Genomic DNA, 25960 nt, shown 5'->3' with positions numbered 1-25960 from the left:
GTGAACAACGCTAAGAAAGGATTTTGTCTTCGTTGGTTTCGAAACTCAGAAATCAGCTGCATTCAAAAATATTCGTCTTTCCAGATTGAAGTTTTTTGTAGTTGTTACATAACTTGAACATTTATTCAGCTGTATTCAAAAACGAAATAAAATAATGTCAAAGTCCAACGACGGCTGCGGCTTTTTCTTGATACACTGTAATTAGCAGATAGATAACTCATCAAATGTTTCTATACCACCTTTGGTTGAATTTTAAAAGCCGATAATTTCAGGCAATTTCGTTTCACCAGTTTCTTTAATTATAGTATCATGATGATGCAACGAAAAAAGATAATTACATTTTTTGATTTGTTCAAAACAGAAACCTATGACACAGTCGTTTTATCGTCTTTGAAGGCAAATTGTGAACTGCGAATTTTTTTTCCTTGTGTGATCAGAATTGCTGTTGGAATTTGCGTTTTAAGAAAAATAAAAATTATAATATATATCAAAAAACATCAAAATATCATGTACTTACCTGCAGAAAACAAAACAACTAAAAGTTACAACAGTAGTGTACCGGGTTATGACATACCCCAACCGTCATTGACAAACTCCTAATTCAAATTGAAATTGTATCGACAGCTGGCAATAAGGTTATTGCGACAAAACATGTATAAATTACAGCTACTAGGGGCTAGAGGACACTGTTTTATCGATTTTCGATTTTAGAATAATAAAAGGAGTACCTGGGGTATGGTGCACCCCAGAACACTAACCGAGGGTTAATGTCTCTGCTACTTGCTAAAATCATCATCTGTGTGAGTCTTTGTCATGTTAATGCATGTTAGTAGATGATGAGTACTCTGAACCGCGTCACAATCATAGCTATCGGTCTTCTGGTATCCCTATTTTCACACGCTACTAGCATAACGTGAGACACCAGTTCTAAGCCTGTTTATACGATAGGTCAGGGGTCACCAATTAGCGGACCGCGGTCCGAATCTGCACCGTGAGCTAGTTTTGTGCGGACCGTCAATAAATTCAGAATATACCTACCCTAATAACACAAAACATTCCATGAATGTTCCTAGAATGTACACACAGGACATTGAAAACATTCCTGGAATGTCCCCAAATGCACACGAATGTCCCTGGAAAGTCCCAGGAAAGTGCTGTGTCAGCATTTTAAATATTCTTAGAATGTTCTGTTGGAACATTCCATGAATGTCTACGAATGTTCTTTGGACATTCACAGTCTATTTTTTAGACTGAATGTCTTGTTGGAACATTCCATGAATGTTCTTTGGACATTCACAGTATATTTTTAGACTGAATGTCTTGTTAGAACATTCCATGAATGTCTACGAACGTTCTTTGAACATTCACAGTATATTTTTTAGACAGTCACTGAAATATATCGTCAGTAATGTGACAATACCTCCTATATGTTTTTTCATGAGGTTTGCAGGAGACGAAAAACATTTTTTAAGGTCACTTTCTGTTTTCGTACGTATTCTGACTTTTTTTGTAGTAAATAGATAGTTGAATTTACTGCAAAACAAGTCAAAAAATATATGAAAACAGGAGGTGGCCGAAACAAGTTTTTAGTCTATCTTACAAATCTCTTGAAAAAAACAGATAGGAGGTATTGTCACATCACTGACGATATGTGGCCATACCAAATAATACATCCTTGATAAATATAAACATTTTTATTGCAAAAAATCTTTACATACATTTTTTAATGTAATTTACTGACATTCCTAAATATTATAAAAAAATGTGTCACATTTGCTTTGTAAACCTTTCTTTTGCTTTTCGTAGCCACTAGCCACATATTCCGTTTCCTTTCTGGTTTTTTGTAGACCACTTCTCTCAGCTAATTCTAAAAGAAAATAAAATAAAAAGTAATTTAGAAAAAAAGAAAATAAAAAGAAATATTATTTACAGGTAATAATACGCATAAATAATAATAATAAAAAAATAAATATTAAATAATATTTAAATAAATAATAAATAATATTTAATAAATAAAATAATAATAATGAACATTTTGTATTTTGACAACGACCTCCGATGGGAAGTAGAAACCTTAATAAAATTATTTTTTCAAGTAAATTGTGGCTTATTTCCCCATTAGAATAGTTAATTACAAAAAAGCCACCAAGAAATAGATTTTTCCACCTACCTCTACCGAAAGTATACTTTTCCGGACCTGATTGTAGGGAGCAAAGTTGTACTTTTCCTCCCTAGGGAGGAAAATATTTTTCCTCCCTAGGGAGGAAAAGTAAAAGTGACGTCATAATATTTCATTCATGAAATATAACTTATTGACGCCCTGTATAATATCTATTTTCTATTACGGAGTATCTATACATTTTAACGTTTATTTATAAAACATCCTGTATTTTGCAGAATGGTAAAAAACAGTAAATTGTTATTTTTATTTAACAATGTTTACATTAATAATTTGACTTATATTTGACAGCTGACAGTTATATTGTACCTACTTGTTGTTTTAGTTCTAATAAATTTTGTTGGTTAGTTACATAAATAAATTAAGTAAAAATGACAAAATGACTTGTTATTTGAGGAAGGTGGAAAAACCATATGTATAACATGGGAGTAAAGTGCCTTTTCCTCCCTTGAATGATTACTGCCCTCCGCTACGCGTCGGGCAGTAAACTTCATTCTCGGGAGGAAAAGTTACACTTTCCTCCCTTGTTATACAAATAGCTATTTCACAAACAAATAAGTGTTTAGTATTCATTATATTTATTGTTTTTATTATTTACTTTAATGTCCTACTGGTACATTATTTGACAAATAATGACATTTCGAAGTCTGTTAAGTACGATATAACGCCCTTGGGCATTAAATTTAAATAACGACTTAGATACTGTCAAGTTGACAAATATCAACCTAAGTAAAACTATGGTTACCACAATTACGTTACTACTGTTACTGGTAAATGTACTTATTTAAAAACTAATCAATTCAAAATTCATTCAAATTTTTCATATAAAGAATAATTTAGTCAGACATTAAACGTTGAAGGCACCACAGGTATTATAATAATAACGCTTTCGGTCAACGTATATCCCTCAGGCCGAAGGCCCTTGTTAAAAACACCATTGACCTCAAGCGTTATTATCCTTATAATACCCTTGGTACCTTAATAACTGTAACATAAGATTATACCTTAATTCTTGTTTTCTATTTCTGATGTTTTTATTTATTTACATTGAATATTAATCTGTTTTGTTGTATAATCTACTTCGCAATAATTATGTGATATATTTGACTTAAAATGAATTCAAAAATTTTTTGTAGTTGGGCAACAATGTCAACTTAGATCTCCGATGTAGATAATGAATTACAACAGTATCTATATTGTACGGACTGTATTATTAATTAGGTTATGCATATACCTGTGTGACATAAGCTATTGGAACAGCACAGTCTCTCAAACGAACAGATGAAAGTGAAGTTCTGTCAATATCTTTTTCTAAAAAGTGTTTTGAACATACTCCTCTATTAACAAATCTGATCTATACTTCATATCTTCTTCGCAGGATCTTCAGGAAAGCTAAAAATACAAAATATATGCATTACTAAGCATTATTAACAAATTTTAGTTTTAAATAAAAAATATGATTAATGAACTCACAAAAAACTGGCTAGTGATTTTAGTAGGTAATTTTTTTTGTTTTTGGCCAATTTTGCCAAAATTACAGTAATTATTAACTATTTAGTTATTATTTTTTTTTGCCAATTTTACCAAATTGGCAAAATTATTTACTAAAATCACTAGCCAGTTGTGTCTGAGACTCAGTAGTACCGAGACTGAGTTTAGCAAATCGACTATAATATTCTGTGTATTCATTAGTTGGTACTGCATATTATAGTGTGTGGTCTACCATCCTATTTATAAACGCATACATTAGCAAAAACGCAAAAAGAATTATTTTAGTTTTACAAATCCTTTTGTTATTATCTCTATTTACTGTTTTAGTTAGGAATAAGTTAAGTTTGTGGCTTATTCACAATTAATATTAAAATAAAAAATGGATATGACCAATAATTAACTTATAAAATAAAATAATAATTCTTCTGATTTATGCCTTTTATTCACTTTGTTATATCTACGTTACTTAAAAGATTTTTTATGAATAGTATTATTAGGGTATTAATAGTATTAATTTATTTTCTGAAATACAGGACATGCCTTTGTTTACATATTTGCATACTAACCTTTTAATAGGGCTTTTCATTCAGTCATTTGTTTCGAGCTTCTGTCATAATTGAAACGTTATTCCTGCAGATTTTTTTATCTACATTTGTTTCTGCTACTCCAACTGCGTTAAAAACAGGACACCATTTTATGCACTATGTTAATAATACTATTAAAGCTATTATAAAAGTACCCGAATTAAAAAAATATTCTTAAAAAGCACAAATAATACAAACAACGATCCACGGCAAGGCAAGGTGGCCAAGATGAAGATGCCAAGATGGCCGAAGCGAGGTCGTTGGTTGGTCGTTTTTAGTCACGTGATTCCCTCTCAAGCGCCATGCACAAAAATATATGCACGGCGAATTTGAAAATGAATGTAAAAGAAATAAATATAAATGCCTCTCTTGGGTTTTTCATAAGTTATAAGTATTTTTTTTATTAACAAAATCACATTCCAAATTGAATATTCGCGAACAATAATTTTTATTACATTTGTATGTTTATAATATTGTATTAATTGAACTTGGGAAACTCTTTAAATTTGACATATTATTGCACTGTAGGCCTAAAATGTCACTTAGTTTGTCTGGTATGTTATAAGTAATGTTGTATCTGTTACACGTATGTATTATTTCGCAACTTAAAATATAGGAACATTGGTAGTATGTTCACAGAATGTCTTATGGTAACATTCCAGGAATAATTTAAACAGATGTTCACCGAATGTTCCCTAAATGTCCAGGACATTCAAATATTGATAGAACTTTGGTAGTACATTCCTGGAATGTTGTGTGTTGTTAGGGTAGTGTTTGGCAATTTTGAAAATGTTTTGTCATAAAATTGTGTACTATTATGTTTGGCTCAACTTATGTGTGCGAAGCCGCTTTATCAAGAATGAACTTATTAAAAATCGGTAGAGATCTCACTTACCAGATGAATATCTCAACTCCCTAATGAGACTCAGTTGCATTAAACTCACTCCAAACTTCAGACTAGTCCTGTCGCCAGTAGGGGTACAACGGCCTCCTTAATTCAGATGGACTTACCCAAGTTTTCATTATGTATTTTGACCCGTAGAACACGAATTTTTTGGGTAACAGTCGATCTGGATGTCGATAAGATTGTTATAAACAAAGAACTTGAGAAATCACATAACAGCGATTTTTCGCAAAAGAAAATATTTTTTTTGTATTATTCGGGTCATTCTAAGCAAAAAATGTTTTTACAAGTTTTTTCGTAGGATGCATAATTTTCGACATAAACGCGGTTGAACTTTCAAAAAATCGAAAAATTGCAAATTTTGAACCCGAATAACATTTGATTCAAAAATAAAATAGCAATTCTGCTTACCGCATTTCAAAGTTCAAGTCAAATTCTATCGGTTTTGAATATTATCATTTCTAAAAATTAATTTTTTTATTGTTAAACAAAGCTAAAAACACATAGTGATTGAATAATATTTTCAATGCATTTCTAATTTGAAATCGAACGAGTAGGCGCGCATACAGAATTTCTACGTAGATTACGTACATTAAAACGCATGCATTAGGCACGGGAAATACTATGTCTTTATAGCTTTGTTTAACAAAGAAAAACTTAATTTTTAGCAATACAAATAATTAAAACCGATAGAATTTGACTTGAACTTTCAAATGTAGTAAGCAGAATTGCTATTTTATTTTTTAATCAAAAGTTATTCTGGTTCAAAAATTGCACTTTTTCGATTTTTTTAAAGTTCAACCGCGTTTATCTAGAAAACTATGCATCCTACGAAAAAACTTGCACGACCATTTTTTGCCTAGAATGACCCAAAAAATACAAAAAAAATGTTTTTTTTTGCGAAAAATCGCTGTTATGTGATTCCTCAAGTTCTTTGTTTATAACAATCTTATCGACATCCGGATCGACTGTTACTCAAAAAATTCGTGTTCTACGGGTCAAAATACATAGAAAAAACTTGGGTAAGTCCATCTGAATTAAGGAGGCCGTTGTACCCCCCCTGGCGACAGGACTAGACAGGTTGTACATAAAAAATGGCATTTTTCTCTCTGATAATTTAATTTTGTGTAAAGAGTTTCCCCCTTATTGTTTTACTTACTAATACTAATAATTAATTTTGAAATTAAGGTGAAATATAAAATTGTCATGTGCATTTTTTATATCCATTTCCTCTCTACTATATGTTAAGTGGAGTACTTTTACACCGCATTTTACATAACATGTTAATTAGCATTTTCTACTATGATTATTTATTTTAAATTCCTCAGTTTTCTTTCTACAAAATTGAAGAAGTCTAAAAAGTTCATTAGCATTCAAAATATAAATTCCTAATTTTTAAAATATTCTCAGTAACAATTTACAATACTGCTGTTTTCAAAATATACTGATAATAACATCAAAACAATACACAATGAATTTATATTTTATTTATTGTACCAGGAAAACTTACAGAAAAGTATACAGTAACCAAAAAACAATCAGATATTATTAGTTTTCTTTTCCATATTAGTCCATGTGTGAGGCCACTTTCGTATGAAAAATGTTTCTGACTCGATTTATTTGCGGATTCCTGTTCAAAAATGTCCTCTTTAAACAAATCAGAAGGGTGCCGGGTGAAACATTTTTTAAACTAATTGAAAATTACTTTTTTGCCTCGAAAAATGTATTTTTAGGTTTCTTGGGTAATTATAAACAATAACGGTATCTTTTCATATTTCTGAAAACTTAATAGTTTTCGAGTTATAAGCGATTTAAAATCTGAAAAATCCGAAAATATGCATTTGCGATGCTTGAAAACTCTTAAGTTTTAATAAAATGACAGATCTTTTTTATTTAAGATGACCCAAAAATGCTAAAAACATATTTTCGCGGTCAAAGAGGTGATGTTTTGAATTTGTTAAAAAAACTATTAAACAATTTCTGCCCAAAAATTTCGCTCGGCACCCTTCTGATTTGTTTATAGGGGATATTTTTTAACAAGAATCCACAAAGAAACCGAATGAGAACAGTCAGACACAGGCAGCATAAATCGGGACCCGGAAGTGTCATAGGTTTTCGAAACTGACCCTCAGGGAAACTAATTGTTGACCACTGCGATAGGTAACCGTTGTTATGTAAAATATGAGAAACTATTATTCACGTACAGTTATGTGTGTTGGATATTTCTTTAATGGAGAAACATTTCTTTCAGTTACTCCTTTTATTAAAACTGAGCAACTTTCTAAGTAGTCCAGGGCGCATCTGTTTTGAGATGGACGTTGAGAGGTGACTCAAATTTTTTTGCAGAAATTGCTTGAAAATAAATCAAATAATAATATTTGAGTTATCCTCCCTCTCAAAAAGGCCCGGAACATTGTTTAAATAATCAAAATGTCAAAAATTGAAGCAAAAATTCGATTTTTTTCTTGGTTTTTTGGTTATAACTATAAAAGTATTCTCTTCCGAGAAAAGTTTTCCTAACATAAAAGTTGCATAATTAAATTTCCTACAATATAGAATTGGCTAAAAATTTTAAAAATAGTCACCCTAGTTGCAAAATAGCAATAATTTCGAAAAAACCATACAAAAACAAGTATTCGCATTTTACGTTTTTCAACCATTTATGCTATACTTAGAACCTTCATATTTCACCCAGAAAAACTTTATGATACAGTAAAACAATAGTGTAAATATCATTAAGATCGGTTCAATAAATTTTGCAAAATAAATTTTGCAATCCAGCTTTCGCAAAAAAAATTCATTTCTTCAAAATATTACAGGGCTGAAAATAAAGCAGATAGCAAGTTGAAAATTTTTTTGCTTATAGAAGTGTACTTCACCTTTCATTTGCAATTTTCAAAATTAAAATCGATTAATTACCACGGCGTCAGATAATTTTTGAAATAAACAATAATTTTTGGTGCTACGCGCAGGACAGCGGTGTTCGAATCACACAAGTTGATTTCCACCAAAATTTCTTCCAATCTTTATCTAATATATTATTTTCTTACTCTATATTTTGTTCTATTTTAATATTTTAATTCCACAAAAATCAAACTAATTTTATTATTGTTTGTGAAATATTGTTTAAACAATTGCATATGTTTAAAAATAATAAACTTTTATTATTTAAGTTAAAATATATGAACAAAGAAAGTTTTTGCTAATAAAAGTGTTATTTCAAAGGATAGTGTATGTGTTCTTATTTTGCAATAAACAAGTTTATTTATTTATATCAAAATGTAATAAAAATTAAAATGTATCAATCATTATCAAAAGTCATTGAAATGCCCAATAAGAGCAAACTATCCTCTGTCCTGCGCGTAGCACCAATAATTAATGTTTATTTAAAAAAATTCCTGACGCCGTGGTGTTAATCCATTTTAATTTTGCAAAATGGCAAATGAAAGGTACAGTACACTTATATTATGCAAAAAAAATTTCAACTTGCTATCTGCTTTATTTTCAGTCCTGTAACATTTTGAAAAAATGATTTTTTTTACGAAAGCTGGATTGCAAAATTTATTTTGCAAAATTTATTGAACCGATTCTAATAAAATTTACAGTGTTGTTTTACTGTATCATAAAGTTTTTCAGGGTGAAATATGAAGGTTCTACGTTTAGCATAAATGGTTAAAAAACGTAAAATGCGAATACTTGTTTTTGTATGTTTTTTTTCGCAATTATTGCTATTTTGCAACAAGGGTGACTATCTTTTAAATTTTAAACCATTTTTATATTATAGGAAATTTAATTATGCAACTTTTATGTCAGTACAACTTTTCTCGGAAATGAATACTTTTAAAGTTATAATCAAAAAACCAAGAAAAAAATCGAATTTTTCCTTAATTTTTTGACATTTTGATTATTTAAACAATGTTCCGGACTTTTTTGAGAGGGAGGATAACTCAAATATTATTATTTGATTTATTTTCAAGCAATTGCTGCAAAAAAATTTGAGTCACCTCTCAACGTCCAAATGTAGTAATATTTTTACAGATGCGCCCTGGTCTAAAGTTCTATTTTATAAATTAATATAATTGTCTATTTTTGGATCTCTACTTTAAAATTCACACTTTGTGTCTAAATTTACAACTCTACTCAAGTGGCAAAGTTACGGTTTTTGATAATCGAGTTATTCTAGTTATTAAATGAGCGCCTTAAAGTTAAATGAAACGAATTAAAGAAAAAGCTCAGAAATAAAGCTTTTCGGCAATATAAACAGCACACTTAACTGAGTTGGGGAAAACTTTCTCAATCGGAAAATATTTAAGCTTTGTGTTTTATTACGTAAGATGCTATTTTTAGAAGCAGTCTTTTACTGTTACAAAATGTAGTCCAGTTATAATATCGCTGTAAGGCTGATTCTTTGTAACGTGTCAATGTATGTAAATGTAAATGTCTCATTATATTCTATGAGATTGGATTTGATTCTAGATATTATTATAAATAATATCAATAAATTAAATTGATTTTTTGGCTAGTTACCTGTTCCACAGGAAACACTTTTTGAAAAAGAAAAATACAAATATTTTTGTAAAAAAATTGTCAAACAATATTTTTTATCAGAAGTAATTCTACAAATCAGACCGCTTGTATTAAGTTGGGCCAAGAAATTTCAGCTAAAGCTTCTATTAAGCGTGGTGTCAGACAGGGATGTGTTATATCACCGACATTGTTTAATGCCTACCCGAACCAATTTTTGATGAACCGTTAAATAATCGTCGCGAAGGTGTTAAAATCGGTGGTAAAATCATTAATAACATCAAATAGGCAGATGACACTGCTATAATGGCAGAGAGTCTGGAAGACCCCGGTGAACGCAGTAAACAAACGAATGCATTGCAAAGGACTTAACAATCAACGAAAACGAAACAAAATGGATGGTGATCGGAAAAATTAATATCGAAGATTCAGTACTAAAATTAGATAACAAAATCCTAAAAAGTGAAAGTATTTTAAAACTGTGTACAGTTTCCGTATTTTGGCCACCACATAGAAAAAATATATCAATATCAATAACAAATATAAAAATCAAGGTGACTTTGTAAACATAATACGAAATTGCACTACAGATAGAGCAAATTCAATCCTAAAATATTTCTCTGAAATTTTTTTTCCTTTGGGCTCATTTGCCCATTCAGCCAGTAGCAAATATGTAACCTATTCTAACTAAACTAACTACACTATTATTCTGGAAATTAAAAGAAAAACTACGATGGGGAGAGGAACTAGGATTACTTTTCTCACCTAGGGGTCATTCAAGGTGACTCACAGACAGAAAGGGTAGACCACGGAAAGTATAGGTAATTAGGTAAAATATTTGGCGATATAACCGACGTAACGAGCTTAACACCTACACTAAAGTTTTAAGTTACACATTTTAATAAACTTAGAAAAAATTTGTATAACTGTTACATATTTAATGATAGTAAATGGAGCAGATTGAAAGGAAGGTATAAGTTTTGCAATAATAGACTATTAATAAATTCCTGTCTTTGTATTTCAAATCTACTGCAAGCATAAAAAATGTGATCTAAGTCGCTCACCACATTGCAGGTTTCACAAAGTTCGGTATTGACTACACCTATTCTATATAAATGTTGATGAAAGCTTGCGTGTCCGAATTTAAGCCTACAAATGGTCACAATATCATTCCTTGTAAAATCATACTCTTGGTGCCATAACACTGTCGGAATACTTGAATGTAACAGTGTGTATCGTGTGGGCAAATTACAGCAATATTTTTTCCAATGAAATTCCCATTATCCCTTAAAATTACTTTTAGATATCGTTAAATATTCTTGAGCTCCTAAAGTGTTCCCCATATACTGTCCAGTTGTGATGCTTTCTTTGGGTAAGAAATCTAAAACTTCATTTCCACGAAGTCCTATATGAGCTTTTACCCAAGTTAATTTTAAGGCCGACCGTTGTATGAAAGAGAGGTCCCCTACTTTCGGTGCAACAGAGAGAAAAGATTCTTTCCCGAGAGATGCTGCCTCTATCGGAGAAATAACGCAATAGATATCTAAGTGAGGCAGCATAGCCGGCCGATATATAGTTTAGTTTGGTTCTTAATCAGTACAGAGAGGTATGCAGGTGCGGACTCGCTAAGACGACTCAAAATCGTTTTATATATCAGGTGCGAACTTTTAGTTTTCTAGGTGGTCTCGCTGAAAATTTTACTCGGATAAATACTGTGCTCGTATCTCGTGGTAAAATCTAAACCAAAAGTATTGGAGAAATCTATTTCGCATATTGGTTCATCATAGTTTGTTACCTACTTCTCATGTCCCAATATTATAAAATTATACCAGGGAAGAACAATTATATCACTCAAATATGTCTAATTGTCTATTTTAGAATGAAAATGTCTATGTATTTTAATGAAAGCTTATAACCAAGGATGGTACTAAAGATGAGAAATTTGACCAAGGCTGTCTGTCCATCTGTCCGCCCAACCGCGAATGTAACTACTCCGTCATTATGCCAGGTAGAATGACAAATGAGGTGTCGAATGAATGGTTATAATCCAACGATGGTACTAAAGATAAGCAATTTGGTCCGTCGGTCTGCCTGACCGCGAATATAACTCCTCCGTCACTGTACCAGGTAGAATGGCAAATAAGGTGTCGAATGCAAGTTTATAACCGAGGATGGTACTAAAGATGAAAAATTTGACCAAGGCTGTCTGTCCATCTGTCCGCCCGACCGCGAATGTAACTACTCCGTCATTATGCCAGGGAAAATGACAAATGAGGTTTCGAATGAACGATTATAATCCAACGATGGTACTAAAGATCAGCAATTTGGTCCGTCGGTCTGCCTGACCGCGAATATAACTCCTCCGTCACTGTACCAGGTAGAATGACCAATAAGGTGTCGAATGAAAGCTTATAACCAAGGATGGTAGTAAAGATGAGAAATTTGACCAAGGCTGTCTGTCCATCTGTTCGTCCGACCGCGAATGTAACTACTCCGTCATTTTGCCAGGTAAAATGACAAATGAGATGTGGAATGAACGGTTATAATCCAACGATGGTACTAAAGATGAGCAATATTATGTCAAAATAATTTTATTTTATCGAATTATCGCGCTAATTTCATTAAAACATGAGCACAATAAGCTAATTTGAAATAAATTAGTAAATAATATCTAAATATTAGTTTATTGCATGTATTATAATATTTTATAATGCCATATGACAAGGTATTTTACTTTCCCGCACGCCGTGCGTGAAAGTGCAACTTTCGGAAACGAAATGCGTGCGTGAATCTTTAGTACCATCATTGGATTATTACCGTTCACTGTACACTCGTCACCTCATCGGTCATTCTGCCTGGCATAATGACGGAGTAGTTACATTCGCGGTCGGACGGACCGATGGACAGACAGCCTTGGTCTAATTTCTCATCGTTAGTACCATCCTTGGATTATAAGCTTTCATTCGACACTTCATTTGTCATTCTACCTGGTACAGTGACGGAGGAGTTATATTCGAGGTCAAGCAGACCGACGTACCAAATTGCTCATCTTTAGTACCATCGTTGGATTATAACCGTTCATTCGACACCCCATTTGTCATTCTACCTTGCATAATGACGGAGTAGTTACATTCGCGGTCGGACGGACCGATGGACAGACAGCCTTCGTCTAATTTCTCATCTTTAGTACCATCCTTCGATTATAAGCTTTCATTCGACACCTCATTTGTCATTCTACCTGGTACAGTGACGGAGGAGTTATATTCGATGTCAGGCAGACCGACGGACCAAATTGCTCATCTTTAGTACCATTGTTGGATTATAACCGTTCATTCGACACCTCATTTGTCATTCTACCTAGCATAATTACGGAGTGGTTACATTCGCGGTCGGACGGACAGATGAACAGACAGCATTGGTCAAATTTCTCATCTTTAGTACCATCCTTGGTTATAAGCTTTCATTCGACACCTTATTGGTCATTCTACCTGGTACAGTGAAGGAGGAGTTATATTCGCGGTCAGGCAGACCGACGTACCAAATTGCTTATCTTTAGTACCATCCTTGGATTACAAGCTTTCATTCGACACCTCATTTGTCATTCTATCTGGTACAGTGACGGAGGAGTTATATTCGCGGTCAGGCAGACCGACGGACCAAATTGCTTATCTTTAGTACCATCGTTGGATTATAACCGTTCATTCGACACCTCATTTGTCATTCTACCTGGCATAATGACGAGTAGTTATATGCGCGGTCGGACGTACCGACGGCCAGACAGTATAAATTTCTCATCTTTAGTAGCATTTTTGGATTATAAGCATTCATTTGACAACTTTATTCGGCAAAAATATTTCTTGGGGATTTTTTGTCCGGGGTTCTTTGCGGGGATATTTTGCCAAAAAAAATTGTGGGGATTATGTGTCCGGGATATTTTGTGGGGATTATTTGTCCGGGGATTATTTGTGGGGATTTTTCGTGGGGATTTTTTGTCCGGTATAATTTGTGGGGATTTTTTGTCCGGGATTATATTTGTCCGGACCCCTAGTAAACTCATATTCGTCAAATACCGAAATTTCCAAAGGAAAGTTTCAAACGGGCCATTACGCTCCTGAATTTTTTAGGTTTTTATAATTTTTTTCGTAGCGCCATCTTATACATAATGGCTACATTAACAGAGCTTAGATTCTTACAGATTCCTATACTCTTTTCGTATTATATGTCCAAGATTTACGTTTCACATGTCAATTTCTATTAATTGAAGAAATTTATTTTAAAAGTACACCACGCAAAAAGTACTTTATTACTTCACATTTTTTTAACGTTACTTCCTTCCATTACATATATATTAGTGCTAGACGAAATTTTATCATGAAATTCATTTAAATACTTGAGTAATTTAGATATAAACGCTCTTATATTTATTGAGAAAAAAGCAAAACTTTCACATTTTTTTATAAACAGTACACAACAGGTAGGATAGCAAAAATATGGCTGTAATTAGCGAGATATATTGTTAGTAGGTTAAGCATTTTTCGGTATACATATATGCTCTAGATTATGAGTGGTGTACTTTATAAAGGTGATGGGATCGCCTATACTTATAACATTACCAATGGCCGGCCTTAATTCGTATTGACTTTTTCTTAATTTATGAATTTTTAATTTTAATTCTCTAATAAAAGGATTTACATCAGATCCACCACATTAACTGGGTTAGCGATGCATTTAAGAACCGATAAGGAGTAACTCAAAAGATGTATTTTTAAACGCTTTTATTTAGTTCAATAGATTGCGCCTTTTTGTAACATCCTGATCATAACAAGACCAGAGCATTAAGCAACACCACACTGCTGGGAGAAACGAGGGGAGGAATTCCCCGAACATCCCTTAGGATATTCAAAAGAAAAACGTCCACCGTTCCATCCATCAGAATGGTGTTCTGCCCGACTGCTCAGCCCTGGGTTCGTTCCCTGCTCATTCTTCCTTCACACCCATCCCAGAAAGGTACAGGAAATAAAAAGTCTACCTAATCATTTTAAATATACTATTTATTTAGATATAAAAAAAACTTCACAAAAACCATTTTATTGTATACAGACAACCAAGTTAATTTTCTGAGCCCGTGACCGAGACCCTGCTGGTAATCGGTACAAAAGTTATAAAGATAAACATTTACTCAGCTTTAAGTCTTTCCGTCACAGTTCCTAAAGGAGGTCCCCAATCCCTGCAGAATTTGTCGTCGTCGCCAATTAGGGGAAGTCTGGGGCAACCTTGTTGGGCTGTCTTGTCTCTGTAGGGCTGTCTTGTCTAATTAATTCTACTGATGCATCAGGATACGGTTGTAAGCCAGTTCCGCTCTTCAAGGTAGTGTGTTTTCTTTTCCAGGTAGTGCTTGATTAAAGTCTTCTTCCCGAAGTAGGGGCTAGAAAAATTCAAACAAGGATCAGTTTTCTCCCAAAAGAAAAGCCCGATCAGAAATAAAGCTGAGCATTGAAAGAAACACGATCTCAGCAAAATCTCTAACCACGGCGTGGTATTATTAAAAATAAAAAGAAACGGAAAGAATTCTATCAATAAAATATTATAACTATGTACAGAAAATAAAGTAATATATTATATACCAAAGAAAAAGAAATAAAATAATAAAAGTCTTTAAGTTTTATTTCAAGGAGAAAGGTTATTTGTACAGGGTGTGCAAAAGAAATCACTGAAAAACTTAGGCTAAAACTAGATAATTAAACTTACCCATTGTTTAACGGCCTGCACACAAACCCGATAATGTATGCCAATATTGTGCATGATTTACGTGGCAATGGCAAAAGAAGCAAGTTTTTCCTACATCCTGATCATAACAAGACCAGGGCATTAAGCAACACCACACTGCTGGGAGAAACGAGGGGAGGAATTCCTCGAACATCCCTTAGGATATTCAAATGAAAAACGTCCACCGTTAAATCCATCAGAATGGTGTCCTGCCCGACTGCTCAGCCCTGGGTTCGTTTCCTGTTCAATCTTCCTTCAGACCCATCCCAGAAAGGTACAGGAAATAAAAAGTCTACCTAATCATTTTAAATATACTATTTATTTAGATATAAAAAAAAAACTTAACAAAAGTCATTTTATTGTATACAGACAACCAAGTTAATTTTCTGAGCCCGTGACCGAGACCCTGCTGGTAATTGGTACAAAAGTTATAAAGATAAAAATTTACTCAGCTTTAAGTCTTTCCGTCACAGTTCCTAAAGGAGGTCCCCAATCCCTGCAGAATTTGTCGTCGTCGGCAGTTAGGGAAATCTAGGGCTACCTTGTTGGGCTGTCTTGTCTCTGTAGGGCTGTCTTGTCTAATTAATTCTACTGATGCATCAGGATACGGTTGTAAGCCAGTTCCTCTCTTCAAGGTAGTGTGTTTTCTTTTCCAGGTAGTGCTTGATTAAAGTCTTCTTCCCGAGGTAGGGGCTAGAAAAATTCAAACAAGGATCAGTTTTCTCCCAAAAGAAAAGCCCGATCAGAAATAAAGCTGAGCATTGAAAGAAACACGATCTCAGCAAAATCTCTGGCCACGGCGTGGTATTATTAAAAATAAAAAGAAACGGAAAAAATCCTCTCAATAAAATATTATAACGATGTACAGGAAATAAAGTAATATATTATATACCAGAGAAAAAGAAATAAAATTATAAAAGTCTCTAAGCTTTATTTCAAGGAGAAAGTAGGAATCTGCTGTGCAAAAGAAGTCAGTGAAAAACTTAGGCTAAAACTAGATAATTAAACTTACCCATTGTTTAACGTCCTACACACAAACACGATAATGTATGCCAATATTGTGCCTGATTTACGTGGCAATGGCAAAAGAAGCAAGTGCAAGCAAGCAAGCAATTTGATTAAACCCGACCTGTGGGAGATGTCCACCCTATCGAAAAAGTACATTCGGGTGTAACAATTCATTGGGGCGAGGTGTTTTGACCCGAGTGTAAAACAGGGATCACCCCACCTCGCTCCAATGCCCCAGGCCATCCCTTTCCCCCCCATAGCACGCTGATGCGCGATGGGGGCACAACTATCGTAGCCAAATGCTCTTCACAATGGAACCCTGGGTAATAAGATTCCATTGTGGTGCCCTAATCGAATGCAAAAACTAGGCCCAGCGTGATGCGCTCTATGCCTTTATCCTCTTATTTACTTATCCGCGGGAACTAAAATTGCTTGGTTGCTTGGGGCCCAAGCCATTGCACCAGGCCCAACTGGGCTCGGTACAATGGCTCGGAGCCCAAGATCTTTTTGGGTTTTTTTGTTTTTTGTGTGATTTTTTTGTTGGCTTACGCCTTTTTTGTTTTTTTTTTTTGTGTTTTTTTGTTTGGCTTGCGCCTTTTCCTCTAATTTTCTACTGGTTTACTTACCTGATCGTGATGTTGGACCTACGCTTGGGTTTCGTGTTTTCTTCGGCACTTGGAGTTTCGAGCTACGAACTGACTACTATCACTTTTACTTTATTTTTCACTTTATCGCTTTAGTTCACTATTTGTTGTTTAGGACGTCTGTGCTTCCATCGGTGGAACGCGTCATACCCTAGCATCTCTCGCAGTATGTGGCTTGGGTGGTGCTCCAGATCCGCGAATTTGACCCTTGCCTTGTCTGTCATCACTTCGGTGACTCTCACCTGTTGCAGTTCTCTAAACAGGAATCGTTCTGCTACGTATCTTGGGACTCTGGCTGCTTCTCTTAGGCTGTTGTTATGGACTGCTTGTATCTTCTTTTTGTGGGTTTTACATACTTGTCCCCATGCGAGAGATGCGTATGTTAATACCGGTAATATTATGCTGTTTATTAGTCTTAACCTTGTTTTTAGTCTTAATTTACTTTTTCTGCCTGTGAGTCCTCTTAATGTTGCTCTCGCGAAGTTGGCCTTCTGGACTGTGGCTTCTACGTGTTTTTGGAAGGTTAATCCTTTGTCCATGATAACTCCTAGGTATTTTGCTTCATTTTTCCACTCGATGGGGGTGTCCTGTACCGTTAGCTGTTCTTCTGGCTGTTGTCTTCCCTTCTTGTATAGTACCGCTTGCGTCTTTTCTGAGTTGATGGCTATCTTCCATTTTATGCTCCATTCCTCGATGTCTTCTAGCGCTGTTTGCAGGTTGGTCACTGCTATGTCTACATTTCTGTGTTTGGCCGCTATCGCTGTATCGTCGGCGTAGAGGCTCATAAGGGTTCCTGGTGTTCTAGGTACATCGGCGGTGTATATTGTGTACAGCAGAGGTGACAGGACCGCTCCCTGGGGTACTCCAGCTTCCGGGCTTCCGAGGTCGGACAGGACTTGTCCTATCCGAACCCTGAAGCACCGGTCGCCTAAGTACGACGAGATTAGCCTCGTCATCGCTCCGCTGTACCCATAATCCCGCATTTTGTATAATAGCCCCTTGTGCCATACTCTGTCGAAAGCCTTGCTTACGTCCAGGAATGCTGCTCCAGTGTACTGCTTGTCGTTGAATCCAGCTGCTATGTACTCAGTTAGTCTGAGTACTTGTAGCTCGCTGGAATGCTCTGCCCTGAATCCAAATTGAGCTTCTGGGATTATATCTAATCTGGTTGTTTCCGCTTTCAGTCTGCTGAGAATGATTCTTTCCACTATCTTGCTGATCGCTGGAAGTAAGCTGATTGGCCTGTAGTTCTGCGGGAATGTGTGGTTCTTGCCAGGCTTTGGGATCATGATGACATGGGCCTCTTTCCATCTGTTTGGGAATATTTTATATCTTAATATCGCGTTCACTATATTTGTAAAGTACACTATGGCTCTCCTGGGCAAATACTTTAGGGCTCTATTTGTTATTTTGTCTAGACCAGGCGCTTTTCTCGGTGAACAGTTTCTAATATGTTCGTTAATTTCTTCCGGTGATGTTGGTGGAATGATGTCTTCTGGGTCTTCTGGTCTTTCTTCTTGTTCTTCGACTTCTTCCAGGAAGTCTGCGTCTTCGTCTTGGTGGAAATTTAACCTGCATTCTCTTTCGAGCGTGGACCTCATCACCTCTGCTTTTTCCTCAATTTTATATACCATGCCGTTTTCTCCATGGAGTGGTGGGATGGGTTTTCTGTCGCTTCTCATCATTTTCTGGAGCTTCCAAACATTTTTCATGTTTGAGTCTAGTTCTTCCATCTCTTGTACGTAGTTGTCCCATTTTTCGCTGCGGTGGTGTTGCAGAGCCGTTTTGACCTCTCTGTTTAGTGTATTTGCCCAGGTTTTGTCTACTCGGTTTCTTGTTCTTCTGGCTATTTGCTTCGCTCTATTTTTTTCCCTTATCAGGTCTTGTATTTCTTGTGGTATGTCTTTGAACCTTCCCGTGTGGATCTCGACTTCTTCCTCTGTTGTGCTGTTTCTGATTGCTTCTTGGATGATGTTTTCTAGTTCTAGGACTTTTTCTTCTATTTGTTGCGGGTCATTTATAACTGGCACTATATTTATTCCTTCACTCACTAATCTTTTATAATTTGTCCACTTTATTTTCTTTTTTATTCTTTTCGGCGGGTTTGTTTCTTCCCATGTTCCTATTTCCAGTAGAATGGGGTTGTGATCTGTTGTACCTTCGTTCAGCGTGATTAGTTCTGCTTGTAGTCCTAGGTTTTTGGCCACAACGATGTCGATATGGGTGGGAAGTCCATTTCCTGGGAAGTGTGTTGGTTCTTCTGGGCCCATTGCCAGTGTATCTTCGTTATTTTCTATGTAGCTATTTAGTAGTCGTCCGTTTCTGTTCGTAGCTCTATCGTTCCAGTTGGGGGATCTTGCATTTAGGTCTCCTATTATTATGGATGTCTCAGCGATGTTTAGGAACGCATCGAGGTCGTCGTCCATTAGTGGGTCTTGCGGTCTTACATAGGCTGATGTTATTCTGACTGCGCCTTGCCTCATTTTCACTTCTATTGTTGTTGCCTCCATGTTTACCAGTGGTGGGGTCGTGAATCTGGTGTGTTTGATTCCCTTCTTGACTAGGATGGCCGTTCCTCCTGATCTTCTTGTGAGGTCGTTCCTATATACATCGTACCCAGGGAACTTTAGACTGAAGTTGTTTGTCAGTTTGGTCTCCTGGATTGCTACGATGTCCATCTCGTATCTGTTGGCGAGTTCATCCATGATGTTTTGATTTGTTGCTATGCTGCCCGGGTTCCAGGAGCCTATCCGCAAGTATCCCTTGTCTGCCAGCATTACTTCTGTGCCTCCCTGGTGCCCAGTATCACTTCTTTGACTACCTTAGTCACTATGTTGGTGACCAAGTTGACTAGGTAGTCTTCGTCGTGGGGGATCGCTATGTTGTTCTGCGTACTCTGGGTGGCTTGGGCGTAGGAGACGCCGGTTGCTTGTGGTCGTCTTTGCTGTGTTGGTTGCTGTGGCCTCTTTGGTGGTGGTCTTCCCCATGTTGGGCACCTAGGGCATCCTCTGTAGCTGGCTGGATGGCTGCCTTTGCAGTTGGCGCATGTCGCTTTGTCTTCTCTGGCACGTTGGCACTGCTTTGTGGAATGGTCTTCGCCGCATTTGACGCACCTGGGATCCTTATGGCACGCGTTCTGGGCATGGTGGAATCCTTGGCAGTTGAAGCACTGCGTGGGTCCTGTTGCCTTGCGTAGGTCCTCTACCACGACCTTCATGTGGCACAGGTTGGTTATACGCCTCGCCGCCTCGACGTCCCCCTGGCTCAGAGTCACAACAAACATCGGCAATTGTCTTCTTGGTCCGGTTCTTGAGGACATATTTTTGGCTGCTTGGCAGTCAATGTTGTATTGAGCTGCCATTTCGTTCTTTATGTCTGCCTCTGTGGTATTTGTGGGTAGCCCTCTTATTACCACTTTGGGTTTTACTTCTTCCTCAAATGGGAAGGCTATCCACTGTAATCTTCTGTCTTTCATGGACTTCGCATATTCCTCTATTATGTGGGTCATTTTGCGGTAATCTTCCGGGCTTTTCGCCTGGATGAGGGTTTCCCTACCACTCTTGGAGATCCTGTTTACCGTGACCACATTTTGCTTTTGGGCTATATTTAGGATTGCCCCTGTCTCGCTTACGCTCTGTAATTTTATTACAGGCGGCTTACGTTGGTATGTTGCCTGTTTTTCAGGCAACACGGCAGCTTCTTCTTCTTGGTTTGTTACCATCTGTTCCGACTCTGAGACACTGGGACGTCTTGGCGGAGGCGCACCTCCACCTGCGCTCGTGGCTGGATGGATTGGTGGGATTTGACCTCGGGGCAGGTTGTAGCTATCTTGTGCTGGGGGGGAAGCAGCCCTCATGGCATTTTTTGCTTGGTTTTCCCATGACGTCGCATCTTCTTTTGAAATTTGGGATTTCAATTTTGGGAAATCTTCTTTGGTTTTTGGTTTTGCACCTCGAATGTTCGTCAGTCTCTCACCTGCGGATGGTTTTGGCTTTAATGCTTCAGGGAGTGGCTGTAGCTTTGGCTTAGTGGTTTCGGGGGCTGGCGTCGGTTGTTTTGACTGCTTCATGAGCTCCATCATGGCGTCCATCTTTTTTGACATTTCCATCATTTGGTATTTTAGTCTCTCGTTTTCGATTGTGAGTCGCTCGTTTTTTTCTTCTTGATCTGCCAACATCTTTTTCAGCATCTCTATCAAGGTTGAAGTGTCTTCATTGCCATTCTTCTTTTTTATCTTCTCTTTCTTGTCTTCTTTATCTTCGCTGTCACTCTCTTTGGCACGTTTGGTAGTGCCTCTGTTTGCCTGCACGGCCTCGTCTTCTACCATGGGCTCTACTTCTGGTTTTTTACCGTCTTTCTTGGGTTCTTCGCCGCCCTTCTTAGTCTCCTCTCTCTTCTTTTTGGATTTCTCCTTTTTCCTCTCGCTCCTGGGGAGTTTGAAGCCATCTTTCTCGCTTTTCGCATCATCCACGGATGAGTATCCCTCAGTGTCAGAGCTGATTTCCTGAAAAGGGTTTGGGCCCACTTTGCGTGAGCCCTCATATATTGGCAGGGAATGTGCCATAGAACGGGGCAATGATTGAGACCTAGCTCTATCAATCTTGTGGGGTTGGGGGGCGAACTGTCCTAGTTTTGACGAAGCCTTTTTTTCTGCCGACTGGCCCGACGCCAGCTCGACTTCAGGGTTGGCTCCCTGCACCACGCGCGGTTGTTCACGTACCCAGACAGAACTAGGTACGGGTTCCACTTGCTGTTCTCAACCTACTGACCTAGGGGCCGGGGCTGCAACAGTGTTGATAAATAAACAACACCTATGCAGTGTCGAGGTGCAATGTTTTAAATTGCACCCATCCCTTACGGAGGCACAGTAGGTATCCCGTAGTGGGCTCACGTCGAGCCCACTATTTCTTCTTCTGCTGACCGAACTCTAGCTGTGGCGTCTCAGAGAATCCAATAAAATCAAATTCCCTAAGTTCACCACATCCAGTAGAACGGCCTTTGCCTCTGCTTCTAGCCTAGGGCTTAGAAGTGCACGATTTCGCTACCACGCTTACATTCGTGGTTGGAATGAAAATTCCTGCTAATCGTACACTTCGTCCACCGTTTGGCTCCTCGTACTCTTCTCGCCTCAGAGAGTAAGAAGCGCTCAACTGTTTACCCTGCTTACATTCAGGGCAGAACTAATAAGTCCCCAGTCAAGCCACTCCCACTTCTTTGGCGTTGTCGCTGCTCTGCTCCGCTCCGCTCGTACGTGTTGCTCCTTCGGTGGCTAGCACCGAACTGACTTCTGTTAAAAGAAGCAAGTACCAATTTGTATTGGATTAAATACCTTCGAAGAGATGTACTAATTGACTTGACGATAGTAGGGTCGCTTCTAGAAATATATAGTCCGAGGGACAAATACCAAGCGGAGCTTGGTGTAGCGTTCAATCGGCTGATTGAAACGTTACAAAATCTTTGGATGTTAATTTGACTACCTTTTCTTCCATGCAAATGAATTAAAATTTGCAGACATATGCACTCGCGGGAACAATACACGAATAGACAACAAAACATTTTTGTTTATGTTTATTAATTGTTTAAATAAAAAAAACGGTTTTAATGGAAAAAGGCCTAAATTCACTTGTTTTTTACAATGTAGAAACTTGAAACTTTTACGGATTGTAGCTAATGATATAACCTATACATAATTTCACTTTTTACGTTAATTGTTTACGCTACGCTTCATAAATAAACAATAAAGTTTTAATTTTTGAACACTCATATATTTGTTTATACAGTACGATGCAAATGAAAGGAATAAATTCGTTATTTCGTAAAAAGGCGACTCTAAGGAAAAATCCCGAAAGAGGTCGATTTTTATTTTTAAATTACGATATTTTGACATATATGTCATACTAGTGACGTCATCCATCTGGAAGCGATGACGTAATCGATGATTTTTTAAATGAGAATAGGGGACATGCGATAGCTCATTTGAAAGGTCATTCAATTCTTTATTTAGTAATATAAAAATCTATATAATTATTTGTACAGGGTGTCCAAAAATAATTTTTTTATTAAATTACTTGATATAAAAGAAGATTGTATGTAATTTATTATTAAACACTTTTCTTTAGTTCAATCGTTTGTGTCAAATATTTAGACGTTAATTTGACTGCCTTCTTTTCAATGAAAATGAATGAAAATTTGCAGACATGCATTCGCAGGAACAATACACAAATAGTCAATAAAAATTTTTTTATGTTTATTAATTGTTTAAATAAAAAAACACGATTTTAATGGAAAATGCTTAAATTCCCTTGTTTTTTACAATGAAGAAACTTGAAAGTTTTAGAGATTGTATCTAGTTATATGAACTATACATAATTTCACTTTTTACGTTAATTTTTTAGATTATGTTTCATAAATAAACAATAGAGATTAAATTTTTTTGCCGATTCCGACTAATTTTCATGTTTGTTAATCATGTTATGTTTTATACATATATTTTAATAAACATGATGATATATTTTAATGTTTGAAAACTGTAATACTAAAAAGTATAAAATAAAAAAATATAAAAAAAAATTTAGGAAACGCTTTTTTTTAGTTACGAGTGACTAAAGTTAAAAATATTATAAAAAGATCAACTAAAAAGCAAAAAATAAAAAAATTCAAACACATTCGTTAAAGAAAAGCGTGGGGCGCATCTTCATCGAATAAACGGTTTTCGCCCCACGGTTTTCTTTAACGAATGTGTTTGAATTTTTTTATTTTTTGCTTTTTAGTTGATTTTTTTATAATGTTTTTAACTTTAGTCACTCGTAACTAAGGAAAAGCGTTTCCTACAAATTTTTTTTTATATTTTTTTATTTTAGTTTTTTTCGATATACTCACAGGCTTAATAATACCAATCGCTTCTGCAGAAAAAAAGGAAATATTGTTATTTAGTTTGAATTTTTCTTGAACGTTTGTTGATGGTATTTAGTATGCACACCCCGTACCGTCATTTTGTTTTGATGCGTCGGTATATATTTCCAGAAACTCTGGCAGATTTGCTATGCAGGCGCTTAGAGTATTTTTACTTATCAACAAATTTTCATGGTATACAGGAATATTAATTGCTATTGGTTCCAACATATCAAAGAATTCAGATTTATGGACTGAAATAGGTCTTTTTAAAGCACTATTGTGAGGACTTATATTTCTAAAAGCCATACATAATGGAGGAGAAGGTTTTTTTTAACCAATATTTGTTTGTTAAATTGTGTGTATTTAATGAAGCTATTTTATGTGACGGAGTAAGATTTTTGAAAGAAGACTTAATAAAAAAAATTTTTGACAACCGCTCCCTCCGCAAAAGTAATAGTGGTTCTAGTGCTTCAATCCGAAGGGGTTCCACAGACGTTGAACACATTGCACCTAAACAGAGTTTTAGGGAAGTAATTTAAATTATTTCCAATCGTTTTAGGGTATAAGAACTGGCTGATTCATACAACGTACATCCGTAATCCAGGATGGACCTAATAAAGGCTTTGTGGAAAGTTAAACACGATTGTGGATCTGCTCCCCACCAAGTTATACCGTTTGAATATTTTGATTCTATATTTTGTATAAGTGGTTTCCAGCTAAGATTCTTGTCAAGAATAATTCCAAGATAAGTTACCTTATTGGATACTATGTATAGTGTATCATTTACATTAATATTATCAATATTGCGCAGATTATGTTTTGTAATGATGGTAACATTATATTTTGAGGGGTTAAGGAAAAACCTAATGATTCAAATTTTAAAGTAGTTATCTCTATATGTGACGTGAGCTCATATCTAATTTTTTATTACTGTTATAAATGACAAAATCATCAGCGTATTGTATAATATTATAATTATTATTTCCATCGTGTATTTCTTTTGTAAAAATATTAAACAAAAAAAGAAAGATAACAGAGCCCTGTGGTAAACTTGTGGATGACCGTCTGGGATTTATTGTAAAATCGTTATTCGACCTTACATAGACTTTTCTTTGTGTGAGAAAATCACACAAGACATTACACACTCTTGGAGCAACATCTGCCTGAAGCAATTTTTCTCTCAACATAATGATATTAATTGCATCGTAGGCACCTTTTGTACCGAGAAATGCAGCACCTAAATAAAAGTTGTTTGAAAAACGTAACTGAATGTCTGTTGTTAAATAAGATACTGCGTCGATAGTACTAAACCCTTTTTTAAAACCAAATTGTTCCAAAGGAAAAAAGCAGTGCTAGTCAAATGAAATTCTAACCGGTGCTTAATAATCCTTTCAAAAGTTTTCATGATACATGATAACAAGGAAATGGGCCGATAAGATTCTGCAAGGTTGGATTCTCAAGATTCTGCAGGGTTGGCAATGGTTCTCTGAAAATCTTAAAAAACAACAATTGTGTACCCGACGCAGTTCTATATAAATAATATAAAACTAAAATCTTATACAAACGGATTTTGAAAATTTCAATTTACTGGGTGTTGTTTCAAGGTCAAAACTACTTTATGTTTTTTTACCTGGATATTTCTTGTATTTACAAAGTGAGTGGTTCCAATGTTGTAAATAAGTATTTTTTATTTTTAAAATGAGTACTTATTCATTAACTTTAATAACTTCTTATTAAGAGTGCTTTAAAAACGTGCTTTTTAATCTTAAAGTTCTTAAATATTTCAATATATGTAATTTCAAAACTAAAGTCATTTAAGTGTTTGCGCAAAAAATTGAAGCGAATCATTAAAGTTAGTTTTTTGTGCTCTTTCAAATATGCAAACGGGTTTTGAAAATTTTATTATACAAAGGGTTGTTTCAAAGTACCTATGTATTCTTTTAGTCCGGACCTGGATTTTGCTTGT

At 35.6% G+C, this 25960-nt stretch overlaps 1 protein-coding gene across 1 annotated transcript; it reads right to left on the bottom strand.

Annotated features, from left to right (window-relative positions):
• Positions 1–16456: 16456 nt before the first annotated feature.
• On the bottom strand, positions 16457–21664 carry LOC126890039 (nucleolar protein 58-like). Its single transcript, XM_050658870.1, has 2 exons — positions 21147–21664; positions 16457–16475 (listed from the first exon to the last, which is right to left on the bottom strand). The coding sequence occupies exons 1-2, from the start codon at positions 21662–21664 to the stop codon at positions 16457–16459; spliced, it is 537 nt and encodes a 178-aa protein (XP_050514827.1).
• Positions 21665–25960: the final 4296 nt, after the last annotated feature.

The sequence above is a fragment of the Diabrotica virgifera genome, chromosome 1 (assembly GCF_917563875.1).
Source record: "Diabrotica virgifera virgifera chromosome 1, PGI_DIABVI_V3a".
Lineage (NCBI taxonomy): Eukaryota > Metazoa > Arthropoda > Insecta > Coleoptera > Chrysomelidae > Diabrotica > Diabrotica virgifera.
Note: the sequence above shows the minus strand (reverse complement) of the source record. Positions and strands in the feature narration are given on the sequence as shown.

What these genes read in the sequence shown, in the direction of transcription:
- LOC126890039 (XM_050658870.1), bottom strand. Translation starts at nt 21,664, where the DNA reads ATGGCACATTCCCTGCCAATATATGAGGGCTCACGCAAAGTGGGCCCA.